Source organism: Camelus bactrianus, chromosome 15 (genome assembly GCF_048773025.1).
Source record: "Camelus bactrianus isolate YW-2024 breed Bactrian camel chromosome 15, ASM4877302v1, whole genome shotgun sequence".
NCBI classification, from domain to species: Eukaryota; Metazoa; Chordata; class Mammalia; order Artiodactyla; family Camelidae; genus Camelus; species Camelus bactrianus.
The window spans coordinates 38,900,019-38,914,703 of NC_133553.1; the positions used below are offsets into that span (position 1 = coordinate 38,900,019).

General features: G+C 43.5%; 1 protein-coding gene across 3 annotated transcripts in view; it reads left to right on the plus strand.

The window, feature by feature from the left end:
- VIT (vitrin) overlaps positions 1–14,685 on the plus strand; it is a 91,644-nt gene that overhangs the window by 38,633 nt on the left and 38,326 nt on the right. For all 3 annotated transcript variants that reach the window (XM_045504819.2, XM_045504818.2, XM_010967644.3), the window contains 3 exons: positions 5,592–5,748; positions 8,261–8,394; positions 13,134–13,211. In XM_045504819.2, the coding sequence (XP_045360775.1) occupies positions 5,592–5,748; positions 8,261–8,394; positions 13,134–13,211 (369 nt within the window). The remainder of the gene's footprint in view (positions 1–5,591; positions 5,749–8,260; positions 8,395–13,133; positions 13,212–14,685) is intronic.

Sequence of the window (14,685 nt, forward strand, 5' to 3'; positions counted from 1 at the left end):
AAGCCACATTCTGAAATGGTTTCATTACATTGGAGTCTGTTGCAATTGTCTTAACTTGGGGTGAAATGCACAACCTTTAATTCACATTTACTTCTCTCCAATAAGCTAAACTTAATACCTTGTAAGACATGGAAGGATTTTTGCAATCAACCTTGAAAGGGTGGATATTTCCCAGAGGTACTGCCTCAGCATGAAGAGGTAATTGTTCTGGGACTTGGTTATTTAGTGCATTGGATACTGATGAAAATACAGTTCTGTGATTGTAGGATTTGGGTATAACACGCACACAGCTTCTTCAGTAGGCTGACATGCTGTTAGCTGTAGCAACTTGTAAGTAACCCCCAGTGTTTGCTTGCTCCCTGGATACTTGGTACCAACACCAGTGTGTTCTCCACACAGACTGGTGTGTGTGCCCTTTCTCAGACTGTGAAAAAAGAAGAGAATTAGCTCTCTAGCCTTCCTTCTGGTGTGTAGGTGAGAGGGGAGACAGACTTTCTCTGTGTTGCAGATTTTTAGTTGAATAAACTCTCTATGGCAATTATGACAAACAGGAAAACAGTGCAAGGAAAACTGTGCTAGAAGATTTGCCTTGCAGGAGTTTGGGATAAATACCCAGATATATACAGGCGCGTGCACACACGCAAATACACACAACCTGTTTGCAAGATACCTTGCATTAACCCACTGGTGGTTGTCAGTGGTCTTCAAGTTCAGAAACACCCTGTAGGATTAGAGAGGGGAAGCAACAATTTAACTCCTCTCCGGCAATGGAAGAAGCAACCAGGTGGAGCTGGCAAAGCTTTGGGTCTAGAGCCACAGAGTTCAAGTTCAGGTCCTGACTGTGCCTCTTACTTGGGACCTGAGCTTGAGCAAGTCAGCTTACCCCTCTGGAAAATGAGGACAATATGCCTCTCAGGGCTTTGTGGGAGTCAAGTGGAAAAAATGCACATTAGAGTCCTTTGTAAATTGAAAGTAGGTTGTTTTTAGAGGCAGATGACCAAAAGCTGTGTTGCCACAGGTAAATTAAGCTCTGTTAGTCAATCACTCCTTCATCATTGTCCTTCTGTGGCGTGTGGATAAAGGTTATTTTCTCAAGCCTGGCAAAAACACTGATTAGAAGGACCTACCTTTACACACTTTTTGATGTGCTTAAAGCTTGAGCTCGGAATGATCCTTTACTAAGTTTGTCTTCATAAACTCTCCATCACACCTCCTAGGTTTCCCTCAAAATATATTTGTTTGATATATTTTTCTTGAGAAATCTTTTATGATCAAGATTTTTATGAAATTATTTAAATTTAATGCCATTTGCAGCAACATGGATGGACCTAGAGATTATCATACTAAGTGAAGTCTGACAGAGAAAGACAAATATCATATATCAGTTATGTGTGGAATCTAAAAAATTACACAAATGAACTTATTTACAACACAGAGACAAACTCACAGAAAAAAAACAAAGGGGGAAGGATAAATTAGGAGTTTGGTATTAGCAGGTACAAACTACTGTATATAAAATAGATAAACAACAAGGTCCTACTCTATAGCACAGGGAACTATACTGAACATCTTGTAATAACCTATAATGGAAAAGAATATGAAAGAGAATACATATATATATATGTATAACTGAATCATCATGCTGTACACCAGAAACTAATACAACATTATAAAGCAATTATACTTCAATAAAAAAATTTTTTTGGAATTTTTTCCTTAAGGCAGCAGAAAGGTATTAATAGCTTTTAACCAAAGATTCAATGTGGTCAAAGACTGTTTAAGAAAAATGGAAAAGAATGCTTTGCAAAAGAATTCGCTACAAAGGAAGAATTAACATGATCGGGTCACTGGTGTCAGGATCAAGGAGAAGGCAGTCGTCATCTTCAAATTCTATTTAACGGTCATTTTGTTTCGTTAAATTAACATTTTTGTGTAACTTTCTTAAAAATGGGATGTTACTCTAGTTGAACATCGCAGTCCAACAAAATTAAGTTTCATATCAAAACTGTTTATTCATAAGTGCTTTTATGTTATAACAATTCTTTCTCATTAGCAGCCAGGAGGCAAACGTACAATGGCTTTCTCTAACTGATTAGGTACTTTGTCTTTCTGAAGCAACATGGCTCGCCTGGGATTACTGAAAAGATGAACGGAAAATCAGAAGCAGAGTATACAGTTTGATTTGGTCTGCTACATCATTGCTTTACTGTATGTGACATCACCCACTAGTCACTGTTATTAGATCAGGAAGGAGATGACTCAGAAAAAAATGTTTCTTAGAGTAGAAATATTTGCAGTTCTGCTTCTAAGATTCCAATGTTGCATGAAAAGAATGGCTCAGACAGTACCAGTTTTGCTCAGAAACCCCATCAGTACAGCAAACACATGACCTCAGTGAGCAGCATCTAAATGTTATCCTTTAGTTCTAACCTGCTGGGTTGCAAATGGTTCTCTTTTCCCTGTGGCTTGTGCCAAGGGCCTCTGGGAAGGAATCCTTGGCAGATTCTGAGATGCTCTAATGTGAGCTCTGTCAAGAAAATGATAAAAGCTGTGAGAAGGCAAGGTGACCTGAAGGAATCATTTGAGGTGGAAGCAGAGCAGGTGGCCAAGGAGCTCGGTGCAGAGTATCCACTCAGGCAGCTTTGGGCTCCCCCAGGATCTCTGTGACTTTAGCCCAAGGTTCCCTCACTTCCACCAACAAAGGTCCACCCCGGAAGGACTGCAAAAAGGCTCTCTTCTTGCTTTCTCCAAATGCTCCTTGGAGTAAACCTTTTTATGACTTCTAAGTTCTCCCCTGGTTAATCGTGGGGATGCCCCATTCCCCATCCCTCAAGTCTCTGGGTATTTGCCAAATAATTGTCTTCCTGCTTCCTTCAGACCTGAGAGGGACACTTCTTGTGCCGCCTTAAATTTAACTTGCCCTCTTAAGGCAGTCTTATTGCTGCACTTTTGAGATGAAACCCAGAGAGAGATCAAAATGAACCTAAGCAATGGAGGAGAGAGAAAAGGAAAACCTAAGATGTAAGATGGACTAGTTGGAAAGAACCCAGATGAAATGTAAAGATAGATCATTTCATTTGGGCCTTAGATGAATGGATGGATGATTCTTGGAAGGTTACAAGAAAACAGACTACTTCACAAATAGCTGGGAAAAACTGTAAAGAAATAAACCATGGTTTCCATATACTCAAAGAGCAGCCAAAAAGATGCAGAGGACTGCTTCTTGCCGGCTGGGTTTAGATATTATACTTTCAAACGATTTTGGCAATTACTCTGAAATTTTAATTAGCTCACTTTCTCCAGCTTAATTTTCGTATAAATCGAACAGATATTTGACCTTCAGCCACACTTGGTCACTGCACCCTGTTCTTCCAAAGTGCCTGAGCATATGCGCTTGATTTCATTTTACCCCCTGGGGGACCAGTGAATTCACCAATTTTTCTGATCCAGTTGGGTGCTGATAAAGCAGATCTTATTTAAGGGACTTTCCAGGTCTTTGTAAAAACAAGACAAAACAAACAGATGAAAACAAATGCCCCCTACAAGAAGGGGCGGGGTGGGGGAGAGTTGATTAGCAGGCGGCAAAAGAATCCTGTGTGAGACTTTTCCCTTTGTCTTTTTAAACCATCTATTTCATGGAAAAATCCTACTGCACCTATCTTGAATAAGTTCAGTCATTCTATGACACTCACACAATAAGCTTCTAGATATAGCCTTGTTTACAACTCCAGAAGAGTTGGGTTGGCAATCCAAAATTTCACAGCGATCCAAAATCTCAGGATGCCAAAGTCATGAGCAGATTGAATCCCAGGTCACAGAACTTGTCGCTTTCTATTTCATATAACTAAGAGCCAAGAAGGAATGTTTTCATTTTCTTTACATATAAGGGAGGAGATGCATTCGGGAGTGGGGCAGTGATCTGTCGAAGGGAGGAGAGCTGAATGCATTGCGTTACACCCAGTGATCCAACAACGACCTAATTTAAGGAGAGACTACATCGGCGTCTGCAGCCCCAGAATTGCCTGTTTAAAAACAGTCCTCTAAGACTCAAAATAGTCAACGCAGCCTCGAGTACCAGGGTTTAAAAGAATGAAAGATAAAAAGAAAATAACTTTGGAGAGGAAGCAGCCTGTGGTGGGGAGAATGAAACCACGAAACTGTTTCAAGCACAGTGCTCCCCTGCTTAATGTAGACCGCAAGCTGTTTTAGCCTGTGATCACACTCAGCCCCCAGGCTCCCAGGAGAAGGACTTCCATGCTGGCCCAGCCTTGAGTAGCCAAGATCGTCTGGGAGGGGTGTTTAGGAAAAGAGCAGGAGTTCTGACTTCAGTTCTCTCTCCAGTCTGAATGCAATGCAACTCTGTTCCATTCAGACACACAAGGGTTAAAAAAAAAAAAAAGGATGCGTTTTGGATACAGCTGGAAGCCATTAACAACTCTGAGACCATCTCAATAACCCAGTTAGAGGATGGGTGGCCTGGCAGAGATCCAGACTCCACGTGTGTAATCACAGACTCTTACCACCGGGCGGGGCTTTCTTTCTACCTCCTACCCGATGGCAAAATCCCCTCTTCCACTGTTCAGCGCTTGTGTACTTCCAGCCCATTCCTTCAAGGGCAGCTTCAACCACTAGCAAGCTCTTGGCAAAATCTGCCTCCATAGAAAATCTCCCCTTTAGTTCTAGCTCCGCCCTCTGCTGTCAGAGCACATGACAGTCCTACTTTTGAAGACAGCTATCACTTGCCCCCAAATTCTCAACTTCTCATGGATAAACACCCCATTTCTTCCAGGCAGCCCCCACATCTGGTGGTTTTCAGATCCCTCCCAAGCCTGTTTACTCTTTGAACTGTGCTCATGTTTCAGAGTCCCTTCTAGAGAATACACTCCCATCTTGTCCTCAGATCTAGGACCCATCCTCTAGGACCAAGACAGAAGATCACCTTCATGACCTATCTTCCCCATCCAAGAACCTTCCAACGAGTCTCACCTCCCACACAGAACACAAGCACCCCAGCCTCCTTCACCCGGCCCGGCCACCATCACTCCTGCCACCCCCCACCTCTCCCACCTCCCCCACCCCCTGCCATTCCCACCTCCATGCTCCCAGCAGCTCCAGCACCGGGGCTCTGCTGCCGCAGACCCACCTGCCTTGTCCCAGCCAGTCCCGACCCCAAGACCCATCCCTTCCAGAGTACCTTTCCTTCCTCCTGTAAAGTTTTCTGAGAGCTTCCTCTTCCCCTGGGCTAGCTCCAGAGCATCTGAAAAACCAGGATTCAAGCTGTTATTTCTGGCCACTGGCGGTGGGTCTTTTCCCAGAGTTCTCTTCTTCAATTAATTAATTGCCTGAATCAGCACAGCGATGAGCGTCTGGTTCTCACTCTCAGCAGGTAAATGTAATGGACGGTGATTGCTCTTTTGGTCTGAGGAATGCCCTGAATTACCTCTTTGCTTTCATTACATGGAGGCAAATCCAGGGTCAGCCCAGGCTCTGGCTTTTAGAGATTAAGTAAATGAACAGTTATGACCTAACAGTCACCCCATATATAAGCTGATACCACAAGGTGTAATTTTGACCTCATTTTGCATTCCCAGATGTGCCTCAGATCAACTGTGATGTGAAAGCTGGGAAGATAATCAACCCCGAGTTCATTGTGAAATGTCCAGCAGGATGCCAAGACCCCAGGTACCACGTTTATGGCACTGACGTCTACGCGTCCTACTCCAGTGTGTGTGGCGCTGCGGTTCACAGGTGGGTAGCTCGGAGCTATTTAAGAACTAGCAATCAGGGTGTGGGCAGGGAGCCCCCAGTGCAGGGCTGCCTGATTAGCGAGCAAAAACATACAAATTTAACTGAGCATCCTGAATTTTATCTGGCAACCCTGTCCCATGGGATGACCCAGAATCTGTGCATGGTCCTGGATCTCCCTTCAGATCTCTCTCAGACTTCTCTGTACACCTTCATAGGGAGGGGAGGAGAACCCTATTCTTTCATGTTCATGACAAGGAAACCAAAGTTCTTGATGATGTAAAGCATTTTTTCCCTGCTTATAAGTGCTGAGCAAGGAAATAACAGGGACATGACTAAGAAAGCCCCAGAAGTTTAGAGAAGAAATATCACTGCTCTGGTTGATGGCCTGGAGACAAATGGGAACAGGAAAGGTGAGAAGGAGAGTGACAGATGGTCCTACCTGGTCAGCTGTTAGTTTGGGATCCAGGAAGGGGGACAGGAAACATGACATGCTTTGGACTATGCCATTGCCTAAATGGGGAGAAGCAAAAGTGACCTTCACAGAATCTTCATGCCTCTTTTGCTGAGGCTTGGAGTCAAAACACAGGGAAATGCATGCTTACTTAATATCCTTGGTAGTAAGGCTAATGTGTCAAGCACTTCACCTGCGTTATCTAACTCAGCTCTCACAGGTCCCCTGTGGGGTATCTACCACCATTACCCACCTGTTAAAGGTGAAGAGTGGTTGAATAGCTTTTCTGAAGTTATGTTACAAGTATCACAGGGGGGATTCGAACCCAATTCTGGCCCCTGCGCTTCTAAACACCATGCGGCACTGCTCTGAGACTTGCTCAAAGTCTATGCTTGGCTGCTGGATACTGGATGAAGTTTCTTAATTTTTCAGGCCTCTGGTATCTTCTTCCTTTTCTTTACTTGCATTTCGGTCATGATTATATTAAGAGAAAACTGATAGGAATTTTGGGTACTACCAATTCTGTGTTTCACAAACAGAACAAGCCTGTTTTTAGAAGGCAGGATTTCAGACAGAGAACATGAGTAGAAAGTGTGTGAGGGACCTTCCATTACTGTCCTGCCAGAGTCCCCCACTGTCAGAACCGGGAAACTGGAGAGAGCACGATTTGGTTTAGAAGTTCAATACTGAGTTTAAAGGATTTAATTTTCATACAATGGATGATAACCAGATGTCTTATTATGAGTGATCCACTTGATTCCTTCAAACCAAAGGGATAATGAACATATTTAAGGCATATTTTGGCCCTGTCTTGTCCTGAACTAAGTTCTGTATTTAAAGTGGGACCAAGGCCTGGGGATGAGGGACAGTTCTCCGAGATGGGACAACAGAGTCCATCCCATGCAGAGCACTCTTCATGCTGATTTCTGACCAGACCCACCTTGAGAATGGCAGTCCCAGAGAAGGGAGGGCGGAGTTGTGAAGACGTGCGAGAGAGCTGAGGACTCGGTGTTGGGAGTTGCCTGTGGCTTTTGAACCCTGAGAGGCAACTGTGACCCAGTGGGACAAACCCAGGATTCCAGGTCACCTGGAAGCTGGTTTCAAGTCCCTACCTTGCAATTTAGAAGTTACAGAATCTGGAGTGAGTCCCCCAGCCTGCCTAGGCCTGTTTCTGTGAAGTGGGAATAAGAGTGTTCCCTCCACCCCACAGCCAGGAGGTCTGCTGGGGGAGCCCAGTGAGATGCTGTTAGTGGGAATGATTGTAAAGTGATGAAGTGCTTTTCTTGTCGAGTCTTATTATCATTTTCTCTCCTTCTGAGTTGTTGGGAAGTTGAGGGTTGAAGATTGTTGGCTCACCATGAAGCGGCGAGAGCAGGAAATGGCAACGCTCATTCCTGCAGGGCAGGAAGGTTATTGATGGGAACGATCTAAGGACTTTTTCAGCTCAGCTGTGCTGTCAATTCCAGACACCCAAAGGAGCCGTGTTAGGCTCTGGGGCAAGGAGACGGAATACTGGAGCCTTCACATAGAAGTGAAGAGGTAGACGTGTCAGTTACTGTCACATCCGGATCTAAGACCCTCAACATCCTAGAAATTAAAGAAAGAATTTCCACCCTTTGAGGACTCTTTTTAATGAGTTTAGTTTAGCTGCCCACCTTCCTTCCCTGGCCCAAAATAAAAGGAATAATTCGCTTTTTTAAATGTCACACCACCCTTTGAAATAACTGGAAATATTCTGTGATGTCACAAATCCAAACTGGAACTGGTCAAGAAAGAGGTTTTACTTCAAAGAACTAGTGGCAATGAAGAAACCAAGGAAAGGAAATTTGAGGCATGATCAGGTCCTGTGATATGAAAGAGGAGGACATCGACCTGGGAGGTCCGATGCCAGGCCACCTGATGGAGGCGCCGTTCTCGGGGGCTGGGCTGCAGATCAAGGCAAACGTTTTCTTACACTCCCCACTTTCCTATCTCTCAAAGATGGTGGCCGGTTTCATAGCCAGTTGATCTGTCAAACAGTAGTTTTCTGTTTTTTCTTCAAAAAACTTTTTCTCTTCACAGTGGTGTGCTCGATAACTCAGGAGGGAAAATACTTGTTCAGAAAGTTGCTGGACAGTCTAGCTATAAAGGGAGTTACTCCAATGGTGTCCGGTCATTATCCCTTCCACGATGGAGAGAGTCCTTTGTTGTCTCAGGTAAGCTCACACCCTGGAGAGCCGCTGCCCTGCAACCAGCACTTGGGTTAAGGGACATCACGGGATGAAATGTGCTCTTTTCAATGTGCTGTTAGTTTTAGTTTATAGCCTGCCTCATTTCATAAAAGCCTGAAGCATTCGTTCTTCTGATAATTAGGATCATGAAACAATGAATTATAATTACAGTGATAAATCACTACAAAGTCTGGAAATATTAAAAGGCTCCAATCGCTCATTTTAAATGCACAGCAGCTATCGGTAAGTCCAATCAAACTTTTAATTAAGTGAATTACATTTAATTACTTGGGTTTTTGAACTACTCCTTTAGTTATGCCAAATGTGCCTCGTATCTGGAAGCTTATCCCCTGAGCATTCTGGTAAATGAATAGATGGGGACAGGCTGTTAGAGAACTGAGCTACAATTTTATTTGAGATTCCTTTTTTTAAATTAATTGTTTCACTGTTCAGTCAGTTCTCATTACCTGGCTCCATAGGATTTTATAGATAATCATATTCACTCTTTTTTTTTTTTTTTTTTTTCTTTTTGCCCTCTTCCAAAGAGGTAATGTCAATGAGCTAAGGGACAAGTGTGATTTCACAGTAAAAAGGTAATCAAGTATCTGCACCATCATGACCTGTCTGCTCCTCTCTTTTTATTTCTGTGAATTTCCTGAACCTAACCTTTTATTTTGGAAACTTCTAAATTTACAGAAAAATTAAAAGAATAGTACAATGAATAGCCATATTCCCTTCACCCAGATTCACCAACTGTTAATATTTTGTAACATTTGCTTTATCTATCTGTCTACCTATCTATCCATCTATCTATATTTTGTTTGAATGTGTGAAAATAAGCTGCGGGCATAATGACACTTTATCCCTCAATACTTCAGCTTACATCTGGTGAGAACAAAAACACTTTCCTAAATAACCAGAATACCAATACCACACCTAGAAAAATTAACATTGATACAACAATATTAAGAAATAAGAAATACTTCATATTCAACTGTATCTGACTATCCCCAAAATATTCCTCAGAGTAATTTCTTCTTTTTCTTCTTCTTCTTCTTTTTTTGGATCTACAGTCCAATCAAAGATCATCCATTGCATTTAGTTTCATGTCTATTTAGCCTCCTTTAATCCAGAGCTGTCTACCACCACACCTCCATTTCCGGCCCTGAGTAGTGATGACATTTTTGAAGTCCCAGCCAGTCGTCTAGGACTATGTCCCACAATCTGGACCACAAACAAGTCCAGCTATTTCCTTGTGATTGGATGCAGGTTAAATATTTTGGCCAGGATATTATATACGTAGTATCATAGCATATCCCTTACGTCGTATCACAAATGGCCATATCAGGAGACATAATGTCATTTTGTCTATTTGTTGCTGATGCTAAATTTCCTTACTTAGAGAGTTTACAATATCTCTCCATGGTAAAGATCCTTTGTAATTAGTAGCAATCTGTAGAGTGACATTTCAAAATAGTGTGAATAGCTTCTTGCCCCCCAAATTTCACCCAATGGTCTCAACATCCATCGATGATCCTTGTGATAGCAAGAATTATGTCAGACATTGCAAAATTATAATTGTTCTAAGTCTGTCATTTCTTTCACCTTTACTAGCTAGTGTTCTTACATAAAGAAGAGGGCTTCCCCCCTCACCTCCAGCAATTTTCTCAAGTACCACTATGGACTCAAGGATTGTTTTTCAAAATACAATATGTCATAGTCTATTATCATCATTATTCTCTTTGGGGCTCACATTTTCCAAGTTTGGCCAGAGGAAGCCCTTCAAGCTTTTGGCATGCCCCGTTAGTGTTTCAGCACGATGCAATGTTCCATCCTCACCTTGTCCTCCCCCTACTCTGGACCTTGAATCTCCCATTTTCTCCAAAGAGGCTCCACAGTATCTTAAACTACATTCTAGCAAACTTTTCAGGCAACCCCCCCAAGATAAAGAGCCACGTGACTCTCCTAAGAAGCAACCAACCACCTATGGAAGACCAACTAAAGCAAGGAAGAGAGAAATGTCTCATTATAGAGCAGGCCATCCAGTCTTTTTCCGCACCCCATGCCCCAACCTCTACTCTCTGTTAATCAGAGTTTTAATAGGACTACAATCAGACCTTTTAGGATCATTCTCAGCTTAAACAATCCCTGTTTCCTCTTACCTGTGGAATTCTGCATACCTAGGGTTCAAAGTACACTGGTTTCTGTGTCAGACAGCGGGAGGTTATCAACCATAGTACAGCGATCCTTGCCTTGTAACAAAAAATTCAGAATAGGGGCTATACGAAAATGCTAATGTCTAGAATACAATTTTGCCAGTCATAGAAATATAATGTGTACCTAGGTATTGACCAAGTAGTTCCTGGCTAAATAACAGGGTTTCAATCTTTGGTACTTAGCCTGCAATCCAAGGATCCCAAGAGAGATTTAAAAGAAAAATTAATTCCAGAAGAACAGAGATGTTTTGGATTTTTTTTTAAATGAAAATCAGTCTGCTGGGATTATTCGCTATAAATCTCAACTTCCATATCCCCTCATCACACCTAGTGACATTTAAGCAGAAACACTTTTTGCCGACGATTAGAAAACTGTGTGCTTCTGCACTGGCGAGGATTCCCTTTGGAGAGCACCCTGCAGCGTAAGGGTCTCAGCTGACCAGGGGCCAAGGCTTGCTCCGTTGTCCAGAGGCTCACAGCCCAACAGGTTTCACTGGATCAGGGCACAGTCCTCCTCTGAGGCTCAGATGCCTCCATGACCTCTCTCTAGGCTTTTTATTTCTAACTTTCACGTGTGGCTCTGCGTCTTGGATCAATTCACTTTGGCGGCTGGGAGGGAGCAGGAGAGGGGCCCTGTGTTCTGGGTCAGCACAGTCTCTCCACAGGGCAGGGAAAGGAAAGGTAGAGAGGACCTCCTGATACTGCCCATTTGCTCTCTGAGCCACATTTCAGAAAACTGAGCTCAGGCTCTTTTTCCTCCTGAATAGAAACAGGGAGAACCACAGGATTTTCGATGTAAGAATAGAAGTAGCCTCTACAGTGTGTCCCTGCAGCGCTCTCTGTGGATAAAGTGAGACCCGCAGCCAGGGCGCCCTCCTTGGGTCTGAAACAGTCTCAGTCCCTGTCCATCTGGAGCAGGCCCGGACCAGGGCAGGGGACCTGGAGGCTTCCTGCCCCAGGTGATTTCCGTGAGATGAAGTAACTCAGGTTAGCCCAGACAGTTCCCTCCCCCACACCCTGAGTGACATTTACAGGTAACACCAGAATAACCTCTTTGCATCTCTCTGGTGACATCTAGTTCCAAAACATCTCAACGTTTTTTCCCGTTTAGATCCCCACAACTTTGTATAGTAAGTTGGTCCGTATCATTAATCCTATTTTCTGAATTAAAAAAAAAGTCTCAAATACTGAGGCAGTTAATTAATGGTGAAATAGAAACAGAAACCTAAATGTTCTTGCTCCCAACACCAGGCCTTTCCCAAGACCCTGTTACTCTGTGTGCCTCATGACTGCAGTCCCTGTGCCAGCAGGACCTTTGGTGAAATCAGGCACTAGATTCTGTCCTACCCCTGCCCCCTCCCCAACTGACACTCCTCACCATCTCCTGTCCAAGCCCAGCCTATAAAAATGTCCCCTCAGGACATATATGCATGACTGGTACATTATGCTGTACACCAGAAATTGACACATTGTAACTGACTGTACCTCAGTTAAACAAAATATATATCCCCCAGGTTGAGAGTCAACATGCTTTCATTATCAGGTCTCAATGTCAGGTAACAAATATGACCCCTCCCAAGGGTATCTAGATTTTAACAGAGCTCCAAGCACTAAGATAACTCCTCAGTTATACTTATCCGCCATCTACTTCATGGCAGACACTGCTCTGGGCCCTGGGGATTCAACAGCCACCCCGTGAGACAAAGTACCTGCCTCGGGGGGCTTCTGCATTTCGGTGACACTTTCTGCATTCCTATGACAGTTTCCATTTCGTGCTGGTGGGATTTCAGGCGGCACCTCCTGGCAGAGGAGGACCACAGGCAGCAGTCTTCTCAGGCAGTGGTCAGACCAGGCTTGGGACTTGCTTACCCACCCGCAACTGTTTTTCTTCTTTATGCCTCCATTGTTTCCCTGGTAACATGTGAGCATTCCTTCTCCTCACCTGGCATCTAAACTTTCTCTTCCTGGGTGGGCAACCAATGGTTATTTTCAAGGCCAATTTCTATTTACCTACTTTCGAGTTTCTCTAGTGCCATGGACTTCAAATGGATCCCAAAGGGTCCATGAAAGTGAGAGGTCATCCCTCACTCATAGCCAGCTGGTGAGCAGAGCTCTCAGCATCCGGAGGAGAGTGTGCAAGCATTTTTCCATCCATCTACAGACCTAATTCAACATTCAGAAAGTCACATGTCTGAAAAATTCTCTCCCATGTCACATCTTCAGGGGCAAAATAAGGGTTGCTAATGTTAACTCTGAGGCATGGACATTTTATTGCTTCCTTTCTAATAGTAATAAAACAGGCAATACAGGAAATCAAAATGCCACTTGACTTCCTTGTTGTAATTAACAATTTAGCAAGGGGTTGGGGGCGCGTGGAGACTGACTGATTTCAATGAACTCAAGAGAAATAAATTGGAAGGAAGGAGTCCACTTATCAAAATGCAACCATCTAAAACCTCTAGTTCTAGAAATAAATCGTTTTCTTTTTTCTTTTTTTTCTTTTTGCAGAAGGTAAACCGCAAAAAGGTGTAACCTACCCATCGACTCTTACATATTCATCATCTAAAAGCCCAGCTGCCAAAGCAGGCAAGTGTCCACGTGCGATTTCATCTAAATCTTCTGACTTCGTAAAACAGGCAATATTGTGTTTTAGGAGATAGTGTAGAAATTAGCATCGTAACCAGTCAAGCTTCTCTGACTCCAGTAATATTTTAACAGATGCCAGGAACACGGGCACGGAAATCAGTGGGATGAAGAGTGAGGTTTCCTTTTTTTGTTGTTTTTGTAATTCTGAGATTATCTCTGTGTTTGTGTCATTTTCATTCAGAAGGACTGTTGCCTAGAATTTTATTGTATTGTCACTTTAGAAGATGACAGGACATTCTGTGTGAAAACGTTCCCTGGCAGCTGAAAGGAAAAGACTATCTCTACTTAGGGATGAAATGAAGGGAAGCAAAGAGGATGATGTTTCTTACATGATAACAGCAAGCAGCTAATCTCCACAACCCAGGCCAGAGAGACACTGTGAGGTTGTGCCGACCCAGCTTCCTGGGAACCACTAAGCGGGTACAGGCAGAACCCAGGCCAGGAAAATACCTTTGTCTAGGTTTCTATATGAAAGCAAGAACTGTGCTATGCATTATTCTCTTGGGGCAGGGGTGTACTTTGATTTCCCAAGCAAAGAGAAGCTGTGAGTTGTTTTATGATGGGGTTTAATATTGCTTCCAGAAACCTGATGAGCTGGCTGATTTTGTTCGTGTACTGAAGGTGAATGTGATTTAAGAATAGGCAATAGAAGCTAGTGTTTATTGAGCTTTTGCTGTGTGCCAGGCACTGTTCCAAGAGCTTTATCTGATTATGGTATTTACTCACCCCAACAATACCGTAGGTTTGTACTGTTCTTAGCCCTAATTTACAGTTTGAGGAAAATGCACCACCAGAGAAGTTTAATAACTTGCCTTTTGCCACATAGCAAGTAAGCAGCAGAGCTGAGAATCAAATCCAGACAGTGGCTCCAAAACCCCCTCTCTACACCATGACCCTGCATTTCCTTATGCTAATTACAGTGTATGTAAGGAATCCTGACTTGAGGAGCCTAGCATTCACGTGGGGAATTTCATTTTTCCCCCTCAGTTACCGCTCCAGCTATATCTTTAATGACTTCTTAATTATTCCAGTTATCTAGACCTGTTTTTGTCTGTTTGTTTTTTTATGGAAATCAACTGTTCCTTAACCCGACCCCACCCACACACTGGCAGCAGACAGTGGTGCTTCCTGGACCACTTCTGAGATATCGCTGGTCCTCTTCTGGTGTGGGCCCAGGGAAGAGGACTAGGTGACAGAAGTCTCCTTAAGTGGCTGTCCAGTTGGTGGGGGGAGAGTGTCCCTGGCCTCTCTGCTGCCTCCTCTAGGCCAAGCTCTCGGAGATTTCTGAGTGGGTCTTATGTGCGGATATCTGGGGCAGGGGGCCATGTTCAGCTTTCTCCTGGCTCCATCTGGCTGGGCCTGAAGTCTGTGGCTTCAATCCCTTCTCTGAGTTAGGGGCTTCATTGCTGGGCAG